This window comes from Aotus nancymaae, unplaced genomic scaffold (genome assembly GCF_030222135.1).
Source record: "Aotus nancymaae isolate 86718 unplaced genomic scaffold, 86718_ANA_hifiasm-v0.15.2.pri h1tg000029l, whole genome shotgun sequence".
NCBI lineage: Eukaryota > Metazoa > Chordata > Mammalia > Primates > Aotidae > Aotus > Aotus nancymaae.
This window is the reverse complement of record NW_026988442.1, coordinates 57960102-57976857: the sequence shown is the minus strand read 5'-3', so window position 1 is coordinate 57976857 and position 16756 is coordinate 57960102. Positions and strand designations below refer to the sequence as shown.

The 16756-nt window shown below is 34.2% G+C and overlaps 1 protein-coding gene across 6 annotated transcripts in view; it reads left to right on the top strand.

The window, feature by feature from the left end:
- GALNT13 (polypeptide N-acetylgalactosaminyltransferase 13) overlaps nt 1–16756 on the top strand; it is a 598306-nt gene that overhangs the window by 367836 nt on the left and 213714 nt on the right. For all 6 annotated transcript variants that reach the window (XM_021665899.2, XM_021665898.2, XM_064382748.1 and 3 more), the window contains one exon: nt 4989–5159. In XM_021665899.2, the coding sequence (XP_021521574.2) occupies nt 4989–5159 (171 nt within the window). The remainder of the gene's footprint in view (nt 1–4988; nt 5160–16756) is intronic.

Sequence of the window (16756 nt, the reverse complement as noted above, 5' to 3'; positions counted from 1 at the left end):
GGTGTGTAGGAATGCTTGTGATTTCTGCACATTGATTTTATATCCTGAGACTTTGCTGAAGTTGCTTATCAGTTTCAGGAGATTTTGGGCTGAGATGATGGGGTCTTCTAAATATACAATCATGTCATCTGCAAATAGAGACAATGTGAATTCCTCCTTTCCTAATTGAATACCCTTTATTTCTTTTTCTTGCCTGATTGCTCTGACTAGAACTTCAAATACTATATTGAATAGGAGTGGTGAGAGAGGGCATCCTTGTCTAGTGCCAGATTTCAAAGGGAATGCTTCCAGTTTTTGCCCATTCAGTATGATATTGGCTGTTGGTTTGTCGTAAATAGCTTTTATTATTTTGAGATACGTTCCGTCGATACCTAGTTTATTGAGGGTTTTTAGCATAAAGGGCTGTTGAATTTTGTCGAAGGCCTTCTCTGCATCAATTGAGATAATCATGTGGTTTTTGTCTTTGGTTCTGTTTTTATGTGGTGAATTATATTTATAGACTTACGTATGTTGAACCAGCCTTGCATCCCTGGGATGAATCCTACTTGATCATGGTGGATAAACTTTTTGATGTGCTGTTGCAATCGGCTTGCCAGTATTTTATTGAAGATTTTTGCATCTATGTTCATCATGGATATTGGCCTGTAGTTTTTTCTTGTTGAGTCTCTGCCGGGTTTTGGTATCAGGATGATGTTGGTCTCATAAAATGATTTGGGAAGGATTTCCTCTTTTTATATTGTTTGGAATTGTTTCAGAAGGAATGTTACCAGCTCCTCTTTGTATGTCTGGTTGAATTTGTCTGTGAACCCTTCTGGACCTGTGCTTTTTTTGGTTGGTAGGCTATTAATTTCTGCATCCACTTCAGCCGTTGTTATTGGTCTAATCAGGGTTTTGTCTTCTTCCTGCTTTAGGCTTGGGAGGGTGAAAGTGTCCAAGAACTTATCTATTTCTTCCAGGTTTACTGGTTTACGTGCATAGAGTTGTTTGTAGTAATCTGTGATGGTAGTTTGTATTTCTGTGGAATCAGTGTTGATATCCCCTTTATCATTTTTTATTGCATCTATTTGATTCTTCTTTCTTTTCTGTTTTATTAATCTGGCTAGTGATCTATTTTGTTGATTTTTTCCAAAAACCACCTCCTGGATTTATGAATTTTTTGAATTTTTTGTGTCTCTATCTCTTTCAGTTCTGCTCTGATCTTAGTTATTTCTTGTCTTCTGCTAGCTTTTGAGTTTTCTTTATCTTCCTCCTCTAGCTGTTTCAATTTTGATGATATGATGTCAATTTTAGATCTTTCTTTGCTTCTTATGTGGGCATTTACTGCTATAAGTTTTCCTTTAGACACTGCTTTAAATGTGTCCCAGAGATTCTGGTACATTGTTTATTCATTCTCATTGGTTTCAAAGAACATCTTTATTTTCATTGTTTATTCAGTCAGCATTGTTTATCCTTCATTTCATGTTTTATCCAATCAACATTCAAGAGCCAGTTGTTAAATTTCCATGAAATTGTGCGGTTCTGAGTTAGTTTCTTAATCCTGTTTTCTAATTTGATTGCACTGTGGTCTGAGAGATTGTTCTGATTTCCATTCTTTTGCATTTGCCAGGGAGTGATTTACTTCCAATTATGTGGTCAATTTTAGACTAAGTGTGATGTGGTGCTGAGAAGAATATATATTCTGTGGATTTAGGGTGGAGAGTTCTGTAAATATCTACTAGGTTTGCTTGTTCCAGATCTGAGTTCAAGTCCTGGATATCCTTATTAATTTTCTGTCTTGTTGATCTTTCTAAAGATAGTGGAGTGTTAAAGTCTCACACTATTAGTGTGTGCGAGTCTAAGTCTCTTTGTAGGTCATTAAGAATGTGCTTTATGTATCTGGGTGCTCCTGTTTTGGGTGTTTATATATTTAAGATCGTTAGCCCTTCTTGTTGTGTTGATCCTTTTACCATTATATAATGCTCTTCTTTTTCTCTTTTGATCTTTGTTGGTTTAAAGTATGTTTTATCAGAGATGAGAATTGCAACTCCTGCTTTGTTTTTTGCTCTCCATTTGCTTGGTAAATCTTCCTCCATCCCTTTATTTTAAACCTATGTGTATCCTTGCATGTGAGATGGGTTTCCTGCTTATAGCACACCAATGAGTTTTGACTTCTTTTCCAGTTTGCCAGTCTGTGTCTTTTTGATTGGAGCATTTAGCCCATTTACATTTAAGGTTAATATTGTTATGTGTGAATTTGATCCTGCCATTTTGATGCTAGCTGGTTGTTTTGACCATTAGTTGATGTAGTTTCTTCATTGTATCGATGGTCTTTACCATTTGCCTTGGTTTTGGAATGGCTGGTACTGGTTTTCCTTTCTATGTTTATTACTTCTTTCAGGACCTCTTATAAGGCAGGCCTGGTGGTGATGAAATCTATGAGCAACTGCTTGTTCATAAAGGATTTTATTTCTCCTTTGTTTATGAAGCTTAGTTTGGCTGGATATGAAATTCTAGGTCGAAAATTCTTTCCTTTAAGGATGTTGAATATTGGCCCCCACTCTCTTCTGGCCTGTAAGGTTTCTGCTGAGAGATCCACTGTGAGTCTGTTGGTCTTCCCTTTGTGGGTAACCCGACCTTTCTCTCTGGCTGCCCTTAGCACTTTTTCCTTCATTTCAACCCTGGTGAATCTGATGATTATGTGCCTTGGGGTTGCTCTTCTTGAGGAATATCTTTGTGGTGTTCTCTGTGTTTCCTGGACTTGAATAGTGCCTTGCTAGGTTGGGGGAGTTCTCCTGGATAGTATCTTGAAGAGTGTTTTCCAGCTTGGATTCATTTTCTGTCACATTCAGGTACACCTATCAAACATAGATTAGGTCTTTTCACATAATCCCATATTTCTTGCAGGCTTTGTTCATTTCTTTTTACTCTTTTTTTCTCTATTCTTGCCTTCTCATTTTATTTCATTGAATTGATCTTCAAGCTCTGATATCCTTTCTTCTGCTTGGTCGATTCAGCTATTGAAACTTGTGTATGCTTTGCAAAGTTCTAGTGTTGTGTTTTTCAGCTCCATCATTCATTTATGTTCTTGTCTAAGCTGTTTATTCTCATTGGCATTTCGTCAAACCTTTTTTCAAGGTTCTTAGTTTCTTTGCATTGGGTTAGAACATGTTCTTTTAGCTTAGAGAAGTTTGTTATTACCCACTTTCTGAAGCCTGTTTCTGTCAATTCATCAGACTCATTCTCCATCCACCCTTGTTCTCTTGCTGGTGAGGAGTTGTGATCCCTTGGAGGAGGATCTGGTTTTGGGTGTGTTCATCCTTTTTGCACTGTTTTTTTCCCATCTTTGTGGATTTATCTACCTGTGGTCTTTGTAGTTGGTGACTTTCGGATGGGGTCTGAGTGGACATCCTTTTTGTTGATGATGAAGTTATTTCTGTTTTTTAGTTTTCCTTCTAATAGGCCATTCTGCTGTAGGACTGCTGGAGGTCCACTCCAGACCCTGCTTGCCTGGGGATCACCTGCAGCAGCTGCAGACCAGTAAGGGTTGCTGCCAGTTTCTTCTGTTATCTTTGTCCCACTAAGATACCTGCCAGATGTCAGCCTGAGTTCTCCTTTATGATGTGTCTCTTTGGATATATGGGAGTTGGGGAGCTGCTTGAGGATATATTCTGTCCCTTACAGGAGCTCAAGTGCTGAGCTGTGAGATCCATTTTTCCATTCAGAGATGCTGGGCAGGTACATTTAAGTCTGCTGCAATGGAACTCATAACCACCTTTTTTTCCCAGGCGCTCTGTCCTGGGAATGTGGGCTTTATTTATAAGTTCCTGACGTGCTGCTGCCTTTTTTCAGAGATGCCCTTCCCAGTGAGGAGGTAGTCTAGTCACAGTCTGCCAGCAGAGGTGTTGCTGCGCTGCAGAGGGCTCTGCCCAGCTGCTGTTTGAACTTCCTCGTGGTTTTGTTTATAGAGGTATAGTTAGAACTGCCTCGGTAATGGTGGATGCCCTCCCTCCCACAGAGCTGGACCATCCCGGGTCCAGCCATGCTTGTTGTGAAACTCTCAATCCAGAGAATTTCAGATTGCTGGTCTTTGTTGGGGTAGGAACTGCTGAGCCAGATCACCTAGCTCCCTGTTTCAGCCCCCTTTTTTTCAGTTGAATGGGTGACACTGTCTCCCAGGCTGAACTCCAGCCTGGGAGACAGAGCAAGGCTCCATCTCAAAAAGAAAAAAAGGAAAATAGGATAAAACACCAGAAATTGCAATTGCTTAGCTTTCCCTATCTTATCATCTAGATTATAAATGTAATGAGGACATTTCACTCAGAAATCATCATGTCTCAGAAAAATTCACTTTTAAATTATGATCTAGAAGATATCATCTGGATTATAAATGTAAACCCTTAATTTGAGGACATTTCACTCAGAAAAGTATCAGTCATTTTTCATAGAAAACATATACTGACAGATGATTATGATTTTTATTGTTACTCTTTGTTGATTTTTTGTTTGTTTTCCTAGTAGGTGTTTTCTCCATGAAGATGGTCCCTGAACTCTCTAAACTAACCTACCCTACTTGAAATGTTAACTACCAGATCTAATTTGCTGTCATTCCTTCTTCCCTCCCTGAATGCTATTGCCTTTCAAAGTGTTGTAGCTAAAATGAAGCATAAAATGAAGCATAATCTCAGAGCAGCTCTACTAATCATGCTGCGGGTAGAGGTTTTATGAAAAATTGACCATGCCTATCTTGCTAAGTTAGTACTTAGAATGCATTTGGAAATAAACTTGAAGGTCAATTAGTGTATTTGATTAGCTTTCAAATGATAGCATAAACTGTAAGGAATATATATTCAAAGGAAATAATTCCATGGACTAATAGGATAAAAATGAAGCTAAAAGCACATTAAAGTAACAAAATAATTATCAGCTATATCAGCTATAATCAGTTTTAAGAAGATAATGTAACATTTTAATTATCATGTGTCTATAAATTGGGCTTAATTTCTTGGCAGGAAAACGGTTGTCTGCCCTATCATTGATGTGATTAGTGATGATACCTTTGAATATATGGCTGGGTCAGACATGACTTATGGCGGTTTTAACTGGAAACTGAATTTCCGCTGGTATCCTGTTCCCCAAAGAGAAATGGACAGGAGGAAAGGAGACAGAACATTACCTGTCAGGTATGTAGATCATATCTCTTAAAGATTATATAGATTCCCATAAAAACTAAGGAATATTGTAGATTTCTGTTCTTTTTATTTAGTCATATCCTCGTTATTCTATAGGTATGTGTGTGTGCATATATATATATATGCATATATATATGCACACACACACATGACCCTTTATATGAGCATATTAAAATCAGTGACAATATTAAATCTAGTTTAAATTAGTATAGGCAAACATTAAGTATTGGCAAAAAGGCTAAATATCTTTTAAAGCTTTATGTATTCTTATATTCAAAATATATTTACTGTGAATTTGCTACATGACAGAAATGTGCTAGCCTTGACACTTCAAATAAATGTGTGTCTTACTCTAAAGTATATGGTTTATAATAGAAATGTTCTCAACACTGAAATAGCCAAAAATATTTTGGTTAATATTCTAAATATACTATGTTTAAAAAGCTGTCTTCCTTATAGACTTCATAGATCTGTTTGTAAAATTTTAATGTATTCAAAATTAATTATGAAGGGTTTAAATGAATATTGATTAGTAACATATAGGCTTACTTGTAATAAAAAAAATACACATCTCTGTCTGTGTAAGCATTACCCACTTTATTGACAAAAAAGGCTATCATCATCTTCCTCCTTAAACACATTGTGGACTTCTTACGTGAAACTGAAAATCGGTTTCCTGAAAAATACTTTCGGAAGTATTCACTAGTTTAGTTCTTTAAAGATGAATTTGGCAAATCATCCTTCCTTTGGAACATGAGAGAAACACCCTAACATTCTAAAACCATATACTTTAAGTCCTTACTTAGCACTGTCGACAAGTTTTTGGAAACTGCAGCTTTAAGTAAAATACCAGAAAACACTGTCATGTGTCTTATAGTGAAAGGACATTGAACCAAAGGATGTTACTTGAGGACCTTTTATTTGTCATTTCACTTAAAGCTGCAACAGCATTAAGTGAAGACTTACTGTATATAAAATCCATGATCTGAATAAAAATGTCTGGTAACCTACTGAAGGGATGACTTATCTATTATCACCTACTTAATTATATAATGAATTAATTAAAATTAAACTCTTAAAATTGGCTAATGGAAGAGAATGGCTAAAGGCATTTGCTACTGAACAATTAAATATGATGGAAATTAACTTCTTAAAGAGATCTATTACATCAAAGAGAAAAATAAAATGTGACTTCTAACATTTGTATAAAGCCATGTAAGTTATCATGTCAATATTTAAAATGTAACTTAGTAGTCTTAAGTCCTTTATAATCTTCAAATTCACCAAGTCTTATTTATACTTACCTTTAAAAACCTGAGAAAATATAGTGGCTCATGTTACCATCATTTATTAGAAATCATATTTTCCCAAATTGTTTTCATTTAGTGTTTGTTTGTTAGCTGATTTTTAAACTTTAGATTCCAAGTGAAATCTATCAGAATGCTTGACCAATACACTTAATGTTTTTATTCTTTTGAAAATTCTATTTATAAGAAAGCATGTTTATACTCATTAAAAAAATTGGCAAAAGACATGCTTTATTTATGTTCTCACAGAGTCAAAAGGAAGATAACTAAGAGGTAGCCAGTATTCACAGTAAGAAATTACTGATCTCATTCATAAAATAAACATCTATGTAGAAATCAATCATTATTACTTACCTTTCATTAAATAAAACAAAAGATGGATCATCTAACTTGCTATATTTTAACCATAATTTATGTGGTTGTATTGCAGTAACATGAGAACTGATAAACTCTCCATATATTTTGTTTGCTTCAGTAACTGCACATCATTTTATTTCCTAACATGCTGAGGAAGCTGAAGCAAGAGAAATAATAGAGAAACCTCAGTCTTTGCTGAAGTTTCTAGATTTTTATGGCAAAAGGTTAATTAATTCATGGGCTCTGTTGTAACAGCCTGCAGGTAATTTTCATCAGCATAGCTGTAATGTGAACTTGCTTCCAACTTATAATCTATTACTTGAAGATGATGTGATCATTTTTCTCACAGTCATACAAACAGATAAATCATTCTAGGTGTTGAAGACAATTTTTTTCCTACTTGATTAACAGAATTCTAAATAGCTAAAGTGATGAAAATGAAGCTGAAATTTTAATTTTCTTAGTGGAATGCTTCATTAAAAATGTCAGTTATGACAGAACTTTGTAGTCACTATAATTGGCTAGTCATCATTTAGAAATACAATCATGCATCTGCTTACATTGAAAGTGAAGTTGAACTTGTGACCTAAATCAGTTATACTACATTTAAAATAAAGCTTAACATGGTTATTCTTATTTTTCTCTTGCCAACTTCTGGGCTTTGGTATTTTCATTTTCATAATAAATGTAGTTTGTGAAATACTTATTTTTCTTATTATAACTATGGAATAATATACATAATTCTTAATATATAGTTTTCATTCTTAATATATAGTTTTAAAATCAGTAAACTTTCCTTGACATTTAATAATCAAATTATATGACTTTTCAAGAATATTTCAATTATGTGTGCAACAAATAGTACTTTTTTAAACTGAAGTCATAAACTAGGAGCTTTTATGTGAAATATGCTCTGTAGAAGTGTTTTACTTTTCAAAAATTACCAACGCTTTAAAAATGAGATGTTTTAAATAAAAATCTGGATTTCTCGCTACTGATAAGTTAGAAGATCTTACTACAATGGCCTGGGATTCTTACCTGGCACCATCAGTGGAGTTTAGTAGAAACTGCCCATGTAGAAATGGAATTATTAAAGCTTATCCCAAACTCCACAACTCCTTCTAATTATGTCCCTGACTTGGAGGCTGAGGGTCATTTGCCATTTGTCATTATTCTTGAACTTGAAGAAGTATTTCTCTGTAACTGTGTCTCAACAAAAGGGGGAAAATACATTTATTGTAACAAATCCACCTTATGTAATTAACTTTATCTGGCTATAATCTTTTGAAGTTTTGACCCTGGTCTTAGAGGCTGCTGCCTAGGAAATGGCTGGGTTTGAAACTCATCAAGCATATCACCCCTGTATAACTATGCATATACATTACCTAATGGAATAGGCGAGTAGTAGCAAAGATACATGATAATGAAAATAATCCTCTAAATCATTTAATTAATTTGGGGATGAATTATGCATTTTTTGTAACACATACAAATTGGAGGTGATCTGGTTTAGGCTATTGAAATAAGTTTGATTCCATACACAAAAACACATGCATACAAACTGTTAGACACTATGCCAAGTTCCACACATACAAACATGGGTAAGGCAACCTCTCCTTTAAAGTTGCTCACTCTCTGGCACAGGCTGCAGCTATGCTGGATGAGGGCAGGAGTCTAATGTAAGTGGTCCAAGTGTGGGTGTACAGGAATATATCTACTACTAAAGTGATGTGGACCTCTAGAAATGAGCCTGGCTTAAGTCTTATTGATTGCTTTAGTCCTTAATTATGCCCTGTAAGTGAATCTCAATAAATAATTATAAACATATTTATTTCCACTTTAATTTCACACTGACTAAAATAGATTTTTTAAATTAAAAACCTACTGGTAATTTCTAAGTAAATTTAACTTTTTTTACCCTTCACATATTATGGACTCTTTTACATGTAATCATTAATATTATTAATATTTCATTTTTACTTCAAGTGCCATGTTGAGTATATTTCTAAAGTAAAACAAAGGAGTTTTAGATGTTCTTATAATTCTAATATAGCAATAAACATAGATGTTACTGGTTTTTATTTCAGACCTATTTTACTTGATTTTATAATTTTTTTAATAGCATTCACCTGATCTCAATTTTTTACTTAATTAGAATTAGGAGTTTATGAAGATCAAATAAATCAAGTAACATTATTAATGTCTCTGATTATAATTTTATCATGAAAAACTCATAGAATGTTCATATATATTATCTCCTCTATCATTGTAGTGTTATCATAGAAGAAGCATTGAAGCTAGCTTTAGAGGATCTGATTTTATTTCAAGCTCCTCCAATTGGGAAATTACCTAGTCTTCTCAACTATAAAATGGAAAATTATTCTCCCTGCCTTGCTTAACTTGTGAAGTATTATAAAATATTGAAATGAGCAATGTCTTGACATGAATTAGATTTTAAATTTATCTCTGATAATGTAACATATATATTGCAAAATAAATGTGACAAGTACCTAAAAGGATAACGAAGAACACCAATAAGCCACCCCTTTTAGAATTTGGTTGCATTTTCTTCCAAGGCATTTCTATTCAATTTCTCTACAATGTGAAAGTTGATATAGCTTCAATATTTTTCTATGCCATTAATATTTTTCCCCACGTAGGTTTTAATGGCTGCAAATGTCTTAATTACTTAGGTTGTTCCCCTATTTTTGTGTGTGACTAAAGTTCATCAAGAGTTTGTTTGCAGTTTATTTTTTTACCAATTATTTTTTCTGTATCTAGTTTTTGCATATGAAGTAGTCACTTTAGAATTATGCAGTTGAACAACATGAAACTTGTTTTAATATTCCTGATATTTCCTGACAATTTAATTCCTCCCAAAAATATTATCACTGCTTTCAATTTATAATTTCACTAGTTAGTATAATAAATTGAAAACACAAATATTACTCTATAAAATCTTATACAAATATGACAAAGTTTTTTATATTTAATAGTAACTAGTTATTTTTTATCAGATTACTTTAGATTTTTTTCAATACAACCATAAGATACGTTTGGATTGGAGAAAAGAAACAGAAGTAGATACCACCAAAACCTTTAAAGCACTTCTATATAATAAAAGATATGAAAAAAACAACAGCACAGGGAAAGGTCAATATTGTGAGCAGAACAAAGACTGAAAGAAAGAATTAACTTTGGAATGCTCAATTAGTCAACATCCTTGCTTACTCCTGTTAAAATTTAATGTCTGTTGATTAAGTAAAAAATTCACGCCTGTAATAAAAATGTTTGAATCTATATTCTATGAACAAAGTACATTTATTTATATTATATTACTTTCTATTATAGTTTAGGGGATAATTTGCAACATTTTCTTAGCAGCCTGTTGGGATGAGAAGAAAACTAGGGTAGTATAAAAAATTTTCAGAGTGGTAAGTTAAATACTATATTTATATGCTGAATAATTTTATCACGTTAACCAAAATATTTTAAGACTATTAAATATATTAGTCCCAGCTAGCCCCATTGTTTATTTGGATCCCTCAAAAGCATGAAATGAAAGTATAATGAAAGATTAAAATTTGCACCAATTACTGTACATGCTTTTGGAAGCTTAGGGTTTTATCGGGACTTGGAATTATTAAAAAGAACTTAGAAAAAATAACTACACTTTTATTGGAAATATAGCTCTTTAAGCACAGGTTAAGGTATTGATTCCCATGCTTGTTGGTAAGTGGGTTCTTTGGCCGCAAAACTACTCATTTGCCCATACTAAGCGGAACATTATATTTTTCTTATTCCTTAAAAATAACACTGAGATTGTGTTTCATAGATGCTGCAGGATTTTAGTAAGCTTCCTTGTCCAGCACCTAAGCCAACATAAACTCTTAAAGTAACAGTTTCTTCTCTACAAAAAGCCACATCTTCATCCTCAAACATAGGTTCAGATGATTGTAATAGTGTGCAGTATTCACCAAACTTCTCATTTTTTAGCTGTAAAATATTTAATTACTTCAACACCTAATTATTCATCACTCTGATAGAAGAGTATTTGTGCCTCTGCTTCCCTTCTCTTTCCTCTGCTTTCTATTTTGGTTAGTGGATAGAAAAAGGAAGAAGGGAGAGAAACTCAGCATTTCATTTCCTTTTGGTTCCTAAACCTGCAAAATGGTTAACGTAACAAAGCCATTAGATTTTATAATTAAAAAAATATCAGCTGTATGCGAATATTTCAGCTATTCATGCTTCATATTTGTAAATGTAAAATAACTCATTTTTGTTACTTATCTTTAACAATTTATAATCTATGGAAAATGTAATTAGTGTCAATCTAAATACTAACAGTTTAGATATTGTGTTATTTGAACATTATAAATAGTAGCCTAGAACTGAGCTATAGTCTCTCAAACATTCTTTGGAGATTTTCTCCAAGGACCTTGATTATTTGCCAAGTAAGATTAAACAGAATCCTGATGTATCAAAATAAAAAATTAGTGAGAAGGAATGATGTTTCAAGAACTTTAAGAGAAATTGTTTCTGAAGGGCAGTGCAAAAATTCACAGGAAAACATGGTACATAAACATGGAACTTGAAATCAGGAAAAATGTGTTTCTGATTATCCAGAATCTTTTCCTGTATAAGGTATATGGATGAATGGAGAGATTAGTAGTTGGAAGGCAGGAAAGAAGGAAGGAAGGAAAGAAAGAAGGAAGGCAGGCAGGCTTTTTTTTTAAACCATGCTACTAACTAGTTAGAGATCTTTGAACAAGTCACTTAAACGCATTCCCACTACCTTTTTTGACCAAATCTGTAGGGATTTTAGAGCTCCAAAATATTACAATTCTAAAAATTAATTGGACCTTGAAAACAATAAAAATGAAGCAAATTATAATCTTGGTAAACACAGATGGTTTCCTTTTTTTGATAGATATTATCTAAAATGTATACTATTAACGTTGTACTGGTATTGTTTCAAGAGTATTACATATATTAGCTCACATGATCCACATTTTATAGGTGATGAAACAGGCACAGAGTTTAAGTGACTTACTGACAGTCAAACACTTTGAAGTTGGTGTTTAAACTCAATCTAGCTACTAAGTCCAGACTTCTAACAACTGAATTTGGCTGCCTCTTAGGTTTGCCTTACCTCTCTCTATACTGGATGATTATCCCAGTGTGAAATACAAAATATATCATCTTCTTGGTGAAAATACAGGCATTACATTTTAGCATGATTGAATAATTAATGTATTCTGCCACAATTTCTGTTGATTCACCAACTTCTGGTGAAAACCTTCAGTATTTTTCCAGGTCAAATGTGTACTTTTTTGAGACCTTTACTATTTTGCATAGTTATAAAGCTTTATATCTTAAATTCTAAAACTCTAATAGAAACTGGATGCTGAGGCATGTACCTGTAGTCCTAGCTGAGACAGGGAGATTGCTGGAGGCCAAGACCTTGAGCTTAGCCTGCGTAATATAGTAAGACCCAATCTCAAAGTATAACTAACTAACTAAATAAAATACTATCAATCTCAACCTCTAAAACTGCTGTTAGATGATAGAGCCTTTAAATATCTTGGAATTAGTGAAATTACCTTTGTTACTCATCAATTTAGCAGGTATGAGCAAAGAATATTTTTGAAATCTTAGAAATAAGATTACAGATAATTTTAACTTTCAAATAGATTTTTCTGTGGCTACGGGAATACATTGCTCTTTTGTTTATGTTATGTATTCAGTAAATATCTATTAATAGTCTAATGCTATTAAGCCAATCTACTGAGTATGCTTACAGAAGTGGTGAAATGTACACAGAAATAAATATAATACTATATACAATAACAATTGGCCAGTGCCTTGAGACAGACAGAGATAAGGGGCTATAGAAGAAGGTGGAAGGGGAAGAATATGTCTTGATTGAGGGAGCAGGGAGACAGGGCATTGGTGTTGAAGGCAGGCTGCCTAGAGTATATAACATTTGTATTAGCCTAAGAATAACCAAGTTTGAATATACAAGGGGAGTTTTCAAAGAAAAAATCCAGGTGACTAATGGATGTGAACAAATGTACCAAGGTACAAAAATGTAAAGCATTTACCAGTAACAGCTAAACACTTTACTGCAGAGAAATAATTAAAAAGGGTTGGGAGAAGCTCATTGGGTGATGCCACATTACTGATGCCAGTATAAGAAGCTAGAATTTGTTTCCTTAACATAGATTTTTGAACATCTGGTTTACATTTTTAGAGAAGCATTGATTTACAGAAATTAATCTGGCTATGGTTTCTAGGATAAATTTCAGAAGCAGAAGAATCTAGAGCCATACAGATCCTCTTAGCATCTAAGCATCTTAGCATCTAAGAGGATCTCATTATTACCAAACATCGAAGACAGTTAGACATAGAAGACTAAAAGTAGAGTCGCTATGATAACAGAGATGAGTCAAAAATACTTCAGAAAAAAAAGGTAGAAGTATTTTGGAAATAACTGAATTACACAGAAAAAAAATGTTCTTTTTTTAATTTTATATTAAGAGACTGGAAGGAAATGAAAGACATTAAAAGAGAAGCAGATGAATACCAAATTCTCAGGTCTATGATATACACATTGAACAGAGTCAAAGGAATTTTTTAAAGGAAACATCTAGTGAGGAACTGCAAAAGCACAACTTATGCAGAGAAAACAGGTATGGAAACACAGATTAGGAGTCAACCGTAGAAAGGTATGTGATGAATGATCTTATCATACCCAGGCAAAGAGCATAGAAAGAGAAAAGTGCCTCTGACAGACCCTTAGGAGGATACATTTCAGATGAAAGAAAAAATTACTAAATGCATATATCCACAAAATAATATTATAATGGCAAATTGCATTTACGTGATAGATGTGAAACTAACAGCTTATATTCTGATAGCAAGGAGAAAGGAGAGGAAGGGGGTTATCAATAAGGATCATAAAATTAACAGTCAAATTCGCAGAAGGAAAACCTCTACAGAACAATGCAATGGGAGCTAGAAACGAAAATAATTTCAAGCAGGAGGCTGATGAACTGTGCTATATGGTTTCAAAGGAAAAGTTAAGGACAGGTTATTGGAGTTCAGAATCAATGGGGACCTTTCAGAAAGAAGTTATTGCAGAAGTGGGAGCAGGATCTACCTTCTAGTTAGAAGGTCAAAAGTTGTTAAGGGAGTCTGAAGAAAGTAACCTTTCAAGAAGGTTACCAGTGAAGGAAATAGGAAATATATGTCCCTAGTTTAAAAGAGTAGTAAGATGGAATGAAATTTTTTTCTGGTTTAGGATAGAACTTTGTTCGCAGGTTTGTAAGCTCAAGAGAACAATCTAGAAATCAAAGGCATAAAACATAAATGTTAATAGTCAATGAGCAAGGGCCTGAAAGAGTAGTCAGGAGAGAGCCTGTTGAGATGACAAGGGTGAATGCTAGCCCACAATAAGAGGAAAGGAGATATTCTTTTCTATGAGACAAGAGGAAAGACGAGGCCATGAGGAAGACACATTTTTAAACACGTTGAGCTAGAGATTGAAGGAGTTTAGATTTCATGATTGAGAGAATTTAGGTGTCATGCATTGCCTTGATCCCCTGGTTGTTGAGAGGAGTCCGAAACTTTTGGAAGACTCAGGCCAGGTGTGGTGACTAACACCTGTAATCCCAGCATTTTGTGAGGTTGAGTAGGCAGGTCATTTGAGCTCAGGAGTTCAAGATCAGCCTGAGCAACATAGCAAAACCCTGTCTCTACAAAAAATACCAAAAGATAGCTCAGTATGGTTGTGCATGCCTATAGTACCAGCTACTCTGGAGGCTGAGGTGGGAGAATCACCTGAGCCTGGGAAGTCGAGGCTGCAGGGAGCTGTGATTGCACCACTGCACTAGTCTAGCCTGGGCGTCAGAGTGAGACCCTGTCTCAAAAAAAAAAAAAAAAAAAAAAAAAGTTTAATAAGACAGGTGAACAAATAAACAGATAGCAGTTTGTGAATTAAGCAGAGAATCAATAATGTAGACTTGTCCTATAACCAGTTAACCACATCTTACTACTTTTCCAGTGCCTTAATAGCAGAAGTAAATGAAGTGAAAGGTAAATTCAACCAATCACCAACATTAAAGAAAAAAGAGAGAGAGAGATAATTAGAAACTGCAGAAAAGCAAGCACAGAGAACTAAGGTTCCTAAGCTAGTGTTTTGCTGACATGACAGAGCCCTGGAAATGGGCTGTGAGAAGGGAAGAAGGAATTCCTGATGGGTGTTATTAATGTGAGACTATAGATTAAGGAACCAGAATCACCAATGAAGGATAAAAAGTTACTTCCTATGAAGGATAAAAAGTTACTTCCTATGAAAATGGGAGTAAAAAGTTATACTCTGAGACAGATTTCAGTCCACATCTTAAATATGAGGTAGTTCCAAATGGTTTTGAAACCTAAAGTGAGGGTGTATGTAGAGAGAGGAGCCCAAATTAAGTGAAGGACAGCAAGGATTTTGCTTAAATGATTAACATCAGTAACAACAACAAAGATAAATTACCTAACCTTATTAACTATTGATTACGTGTTGGATACTGTGTTAAGTGCTTTACTTCTGTTAACTCAGTTCATCTTTCCTACTTACTATGTGTGGTGGGCAGTGTTCACAGTCACTGAGCTGACTGTTCCCCTCAGGTTCAATTGATTAAATTGGTTGTTTGATTTGACATTGTATAGACACAATCTTGAAAAGCAAATAATTTCAGCTAATTTCACTACAATCAAGGTTTTTCATTTTCTAGATGCTCTGAATACTTAAGGTACACATGGGCATATGTAAATATTTTATTAAGCATATTACAGAGTAGTTAACTTAGAATGTATTGCATAACATTGGCTATGGCGATAGGTATTAAATATTATAAGGCACCGTCTCCAACCTGAGAGAGCTAACTGATACTGCAAAACACACACACATACACACACAACCTGTCCAGGAGTATCTGTCTTCAGAAAATACAGGAATTACTTGAAGAATTGTAATTTTATCTTATTTTTATTATTTTCAAGCACAACTACAAGTTGAGTCATTCTCAATAGTATAAAAAAAAACTATTAAGCATAATTTATTTTTAGCCACTTATCACACATTTCTCACATACAAGAATGATGACCAACTGTAAGGTGAAATTCAATACATGTTATTTAAATTAAAATGTGCCAGTACTTTATCAGTAAGTAGATAAGTAGAGAGGCAGTCTGAACTGATCATTAAAAATGCATCACTTATCAGTCTTAAGCATTTGGTTGCATTATGATAGGATAATTGCAGCAATTTTGGTTCCTAATTTTATCAAATAGACTCTCCAGCACTGTAATACCTAATATAGTTATTGCCATAGAGTTCCATCAGGTGAGGGTCATGGCTACTTCCTAATTACCATCTGTTTAGCTTTGTTAGTGTTTCTCATTTTAACTCAGAAGGTCAATGATACTGTTCATGATAGGAACCCAGCAAGACAAAAAGTAATAAAATAGTTCTGAGACTAAGCAAGGCTCTGCTACTCCAACTGATGGACAGTTAATTACCTGAGCATAAAACAGCAAGAGCACTGGGAGAAACAGAGAACTTTGCAATATGGTAGATGTCCAAGTACAATATCATTTGGTGGTTTTTCAATGAACAATTCTGTTTAATTAAAACATGAGCATAACCTTTGGCAGAGGAGAATACAATTTTGACAAAAGCAAAACACTGGGTTTTTAACAGCCTCACAGACTACTTAGATGAGTATTCCAGTAAGTTTCTATAGCAGTTTCTCATCCTTGGCAGTACATTAGAATTACATAGAAACTACATAATACCAAAGTCAGGCACCAACCCAAGCCAATTAAATCTAAATCCGTGGAGGGTGGTACTTAAGCATGCCCATCTTTTTTTTA